The 6,546-nt window shown below is 45.8% G+C and overlaps 1 protein-coding gene across 1 annotated transcript; it reads right to left on the bottom strand.

The window, feature by feature from the left end:
• Positions 1-46: 46 nt before the first annotated feature.
• On the bottom strand, positions 47-5,981 carry ALG11 (ALG11 alpha-1,2-mannosyltransferase; the record flags this gene model as incomplete). Its single annotated transcript, XM_084279167.1, has 4 exons — positions 47-368; positions 2,400-3,331; positions 4,705-4,938; positions 5,944-5,981. The coding sequence occupies 4 exons, from the start codon at positions 5,979-5,981 to the stop codon at positions 97-99; spliced, it is 1,476 nt and encodes a 491-aa protein (XP_084135293.1). The 3' UTR covers positions 47-96.
• Positions 5,982-6,546: the final 565 nt, after the last annotated feature.

The following is a 6,546-nucleotide window of genomic DNA, read 5'->3' as shown; positions in this document are numbered from 1 at the left end:
GGGACCAAGGGAACATAAATTACGTGCATTTACAGGTGACACACAGTCAAATATAAAAAGTTAATTTTATTCATACACCTTTTTAATCATAGACACTTATTTAAATAATGGCTCCACGGATAACTGGAATGTCTCTTCAAAATGCTGGTCAGAAAACCTGTGCACCGAGCGACGAGCGTTTTCTCTGATCTCTAACCTTTTTTCAGGAGACAGAGAGAGGATATAAGCCATCATCTCAGCATAACTGTCCTCATTTTCTGCTAGGAAGCCTGTAATATGTCCATCATAGGGTACCACGATATCTAATTTGGGGCCTCCAGAGTTGTGAGCCAGGATAACTGTGCCAGCTGCCATACATTCAACTACTCCTGTAAAAGATACAGAACATGACGATATGAATGTGCACATCCCATAATCTGGCTTCCTATAAAGCATGTGAAAGTTAAAACCACAGTAAAATTCACCCAGAATTGTAAGTTACTGTAGACTGCCATTCTAGATCAGTGTGAGAAATACAGTAATTTTCAAAGATAGATTTGAAAAAAACTCTCGTAAGAAAAATGAAGTCAAGTGTCTCAGTCCTACCCACAGTTTCTCCTAAACACAAAATGGAAATAATCAGATGTCACTGGATAAGCTGTGGTTCTTCTAACATACAATCTATCTCAGATAATTCAGGTATCACCAGTGAAAAACAAAAGGCTGGATATCGAGACAAATAAAAGCTAAACATGGAAAGCAGCTGTGTGAAAGATCACCACAACACGGGTTTTATGGTATGGTGGCTGCTGCACAAAATAATTTAAAAATGAAGTTGGATGTAACTGTACTGGTTTTCTCACTCACACTTCAGATTTTTTACATTTAGAAAGATACTGAGAGAAAAGCTGACTATGCTCATTTCAAGCAGATGATATTCAGAAGTTTTGTATTTTGCAGATTAACAAACCTTTTTAGCTTCTGACAACTCAGCAAGACAAACCAGTAAAACGTCTTACCACTACATCTGTATTTTTGATGGAAGAAGTTGAAATTAAATGGGAATCTGATGGCAAACTTTCCTCAGCCAAAAGCAGTGGGATAGGAACAGCATATAATGTATACGTCAACTTCAGTTCTCCTCTGTGATTCCACAGCAGACCTCAGAAATCCCTTTAACTGCTGATCCTTCTCAGGTCTGATTTGATTTTTAAAAAATCACCTAGCTCAGAAATTGCCAGCTATAAATAATGTTCCAAAGTTTTGGAACGTGTTACTTACAGGTAAAAAGCCATTAGAGATGGAGGTGAGATCAGGCTGAAATTCAAAATCACAGTGTGACTGTATAGCTTTTTAAAAATTAATTAATTAAACTGTTTTGTGCAGGAAAAAAATATGATAAACCATTACTTCCACTTGGTGGCAGTTGCTTCTGGGAGACACTTCAGACTAAATTTTTTTTTACATTACGTTTCTCCAGACTATAAACTACTACTCCTGATACTGAACTTGTTTTCTAATAAAGTCTGATGACATTAACTGCAGCTTAGTGACATAATAGACAAGTACATCTGCTTAGCTACCAATTTACCCCGTTGCACATTTACGGCAGAGAGGCAATCTTACATTCCCTTTCAAGGTCTGGACTTAAATAATCCCAATAAACCGAGCCCGATGCTTTAATGCTGCGTGACAGTGCACCACAAGCCAGATCCCAGCTCCTCCTCGGCATTCTGCTCACCACTACAGCAACTGACCTGAGGACTTGATTGAACTGCCTGAGCACAGGCACCTAGTGCAATGAGGGAACCAAGGGTCGCTTGGGCATCTGCAAGGCAGGCTCTGTGGGAAACTTACACCTCTCCAACAGCAGCCATGACATATATCACCCATTTCAAATGGCGGCTGAAACACAATCAAAATCTCTACACACAGCTGTCTGCTTGTGAATGGTGTCTAAGCTCTCCCTGCAGTCAGTGGAGCCAAGGCACAATCTATGATGTGCCAACAGAAGTACCCATCGCCTTTGAAGGCTCCGTTGGGTCTGGAAGGCGGCTGTGCAAGGCTGACAAACCTAACACAGGACCTTAGGGGGACTCATGACCTTGCAGAGCGATAGCTGGAGGTCAGGCAGAACATCCTGGGCAGTACAGATGTCTGTTTTGGTGACTACAGGGTGCCCATAATTAACAGTCTATAACAACACCTCAGCACTTGAGCTTGCACTACAGTAGCACCTTGTGGTCTGCCATCTGAACTGATTCTGTAGGCTAGATTGCCTCTGATGAGAACAGGAGCTGGACACCTGCCTCGCAGGCAGACCTCTATCTATACTGAGAAGTCTTAATAACGAACTGAAGCCCTCCCCAACTGTGTCTGCAGCTGTGACAAAAGGCGGAACATTGAGGAGAGATACTGACCGATCCCAAAGTGTTCATTCCACATGGTGTGCAGGCCGATGGTGGCCTCGGCCAGGTGTCTCTTCAGCTCCTCAAAGGGAACATTTATTCTGAATGTCACGTTGTTACTAACACCCAGCTCTTCACAAAGGCGTTTCAGGTTATTTACACGTTCTTCATCTTGCTGGTTACGACAGCCTCCGATTAAGATGAGCTTCAATGATGGCTGCTGTCCCAGACTCCTCTCTTTCAGCAGTTTAGCAAAGGCTCTGATTTGCAAAGGATGATCTTTTTCAGGCCTGAACTGGCTGACGGAAACAATGGAGTACTCAGTGCTGCTCTTTTCCTCTTCCAATGGAATATCCAGGAAGGTCTGAACATCACATGGTGGATACACAACGCTAGTGCAAGCCCCAGCTCTCCAGAGGGAAAGGATGTGATTTAGTGTCCAAGAAGAATTAACCATGATCACATCACTGCAGGAACCAACCAATCCATACATGAAAGCAAAGAAGTAGTAGTAAACAAGTTTAAACTTGCTGAGAAGAGGGTTGTTTGTAATGAAGGCTGCATTATTAAACCGGGTATCCTGATTCCTAACAACAGAAAGCATATCGGTGCTGATAGTGGGGTAATGGACATAGCAGCCAACACGGCAACCTCCTAAATATTTAAAGAGGGGAAGCGTAAAGGCATACCCCATTGAGTCAATATAAATATCTGGAACACACTTCAGGAGAGCTTCCCAGCCAAGAAACACTGATCCTAAACTTTGTCCCAGCAAAGTGAAGTGAGGGTAAAGAGAAGCTTCCACAAGGTAGCGTTTTTCTAGAAATACAAACTTCACAGGATGAGTTAATTTAATATTGAATCTTCTGAAAGCGCCTTCTACTATTTCTTCTCCAGTGGCATCTCTGTCTCCAGTGTAAACAACACACGTTACGTTTCTGTACCTGTGAGAGTAAAGAAAAGGAATTTCATACAATCTTCTCTTCAATTTTTTTATCATGAAACTAAAATATCACCTATTCCAAATAACTCAAAAAGTGTGTAGGAACTGGCCTAGCTCTGAAATGTTTCTAATTAGATTATACTTTTCCTTATACTTTCTCAGGTTTTTTCTGATCTGCGGAAAAATATATGGCTGAATGTTTGGTATTAGAGTAAAATAGAATTTAATACAAATAGTATGTTAATGTTAGTTAATTATTCTTATAAAGGAATAGGATTAATAGGAATGGGTATTTACAGCTGTAAATATCACAGGTCGTTTTAAACAATAAGCTCTAACCATACTAAACTGCCTCAGTGTCCCTTGTATAGCCCTTTCCATGGAAGGGAGTTAGTCCTCAGCCAAGTTAATCAGTAGATAGCTGTAAAAGAAGGATTGACTAGGGTAGGTGCACAAATATATAAATTATTTCAGTTTATTAGAAGAATAAAGTATTTTATGGTTAAGTAGAGTTCTAAGAATTTAGATGTTTAACACAGAATATCGAATCCCTGGGAAAGATGAAGAGGAGGCAGTGACCTCTGAGATGGAACAGCAGAATCTGAGATCCAAAGCAGAACTGAGACTGAGTCATCACCAATACCCCAAGAGAAGACAAAGGCCAATTAAGGACTTTGAGCCAACCAAAACAGGGGACTTTGGCTATTCAAAACGGGGGACTTCGTCTATCATGTAATTGTGTTAAAAGAGTATATAAGATCATAAACATAATACTGAGTTGCCACTCACTAAGGTGATGGCCCAACTCTTGAGTTGCTAATAAAAGCAAGCCTAGAGTAACCCCAAGTCTAGTGAAATTCTTTAACACTTGAGGAATATCTTTTTTTTGAGCAAAACATAAAAGCAACTCAGTATTATACTACAGACTGAAGAACACGTTGTCCTACATTAGGAGATACCCATCTTCTTCACAGCATGAGTGCACAAAACTCTGCAAGCCAGTGGATGCACCAATGTTAAATCCACTTTAGATATTGACTGCTTTCTCCTCCTGCACCAAGAGGCAACTATCAAGATTAACAGTTTTCCACTGAAGAGTTACACCTATACAAAATTCTGTCTTGGGAATGGGAAATTGATGAAAGAAAAGGGGATCTCCCAAGCTGAGAAAGAAGTGAGAGATGCCACAGCAGGAAAGATCACAAGCTGGCTATAAAGTGATGTAGTGGAATGGTGCAACCAGGTAAAACTCAGATATAAAGAAAAGCCACAGGACTAACGATACCTATTCAGCTCTATAAAACGCCATGATATGCATAAATACCAGGGGTAGCCAGGAATGAAATATGGTATTTGATAAACATACATGCTTACTTTTTCTGGAGCGTTCTTATGGCACACCACAAGACTCTCTCCCCTCCACCACCTGCATTGCAGTAAGGGTGAAAAAAGGCAACAACCAGCGGCCGCTTCCCATCATTTCCTGCTGCGTTCAGCTGCTTCTTCCTTCGTAGTATCCAGAGCCGTATTCCCCACAGTAGCACCGCCAAGCAGACACACAAAATTCCACTTAGAAATAACGCAGGGATTAACAATGAGCACAGTAATCTGAAACAAGCCAGAAATTTTAAAATGTAAAATTATCTTAAATACTATGTACAAAATTGTGAGAGAAGGGCTTACAGGCAGAGCTACAGGGGGCTCAACAATTTCTTGAGTTCCTCTAATCTCAGAAATCATCAGTATCTGTATATCATTTCAACAGTTTCTACACTGTTTATCTAGTTTTTTTTCCCCCTATCATTACCTCACAATCATTTATTATTGTTTTATTATGCCATGTATCTACATCTATCTCCATGCACTACAGAAAGATTGCATGTCCTTAGCAATCCTGCCAAACACAACTAGCAGCAAAGTTATTTCTATCCTGCTTGGGCTGCCTTAGTGTGAACTGCATTCGTGCGGAGTTACTTGGGCCAGAACCTGCACTTTCCTTTCCCCTGAGGTTCCACAAGCTATGTCATGTGTCCAGAAAAGCTCGGAGCAGTTTTTCCATTTAGAGGGACGTTTCCTCGGGACTACGAAGAACTCTGGCAGGGGCATTCCCTTTGCTCACCAACCCCTCCCTGCACAGCTACCCTAACCCTGCAACAAGAGGCTTCTCATGCAGGACTCTTGAAGCTCTGTAGGCCAAGAAGAAGCGCCACAGCCTGGATCCTGATGCTGCGCTTACAAGTGAATGACAAACATCATTTCCTCCCCATCAAAGGGGGCGCCCAGGGCGAGCCACGCACCACCACTGATACATCACATAAGAAAACACTTTCCATTTTCGGGCTGGAGAGATGGAAAAGCACATCAACCGCTCCGAGGCCAGCCGCAGAACGAGAAGGGGCCGGCTAGGGACGTGTCCCGCCCTGCCCTGCCCTGCGGCCTCCAATCCTCAGGGAGGACAGCGGGGAGCGGGCGCGGACACCCGACGCCCGGGGAGGCTGAGGGAGCGCGGCCGCGGCTTAGCAGTGGGCCACTGGGGCGCGGACTCCCCTTCTCCCCTCCCTCTCGGCCGCCAGGACGCGCCGCCCCCACACACGGCCCTCACGCCCCCAGTACCTGATCAACCCACACAGACACAACCCTCCCACCACCATCTTGGACAGCGCCGCGACGCCTTTCCGCCGGAAAGGGTGGCTCGCAGCAGGGCGGAGGCGGGACCGCCGGGGCGGGAGCTCACTCTCACTGGCTTCTGCGGGAGATAGACGGAGCGGAGGGCAAAGGGGCGGGATAGGAGCGGCACGGGCCTGCCGGGTGGGCGGGAGCGGCGAGGGGGCGCGGCCGTGCTCGAAGGGGTGGGTGAGGCGCGCGGCCGCGCGGGCTGGCGGCAGCCCTTGAGGCACCGCCTCCTCCCCCCCGCCTCCTGCTCCTCCCTCCCGCTCCTCCCTCCCGCTCCTCCTCCCTCCCGCTCCTCCTCCCTCCCGCTCCTCCTCCTCCGCCCCCTCCCCTCTCTCCTCGGACATCGCGTCCTGCCCCTTGACCCCTGGGCACGGCCCAGAGCTTGGCCGCCGGGCAGGGCACGGCGAAGCCCGGGCACCGCAGCCCCTGCCGCAGGGGGCGGTCTCGTTGCGGTGTGTGAGGAGGCAGAGGCTCCCTGTGGCGGGGGGCTCTGCCGCACCGTCATGCCCAATGTGCCTCTGCCCCTCTGGCCAGAAGAGGATG

Source organism: Gallinula chloropus (assembly GCF_964237585.1).
Source record: "Gallinula chloropus genome assembly, chromosome: 1".
NCBI classification, from domain to species: Eukaryota; Metazoa; Chordata; class Aves; order Gruiformes; family Rallidae; genus Gallinula; species Gallinula chloropus.
This window is presented reverse-complemented; position numbering and strand designations above follow the sequence as displayed.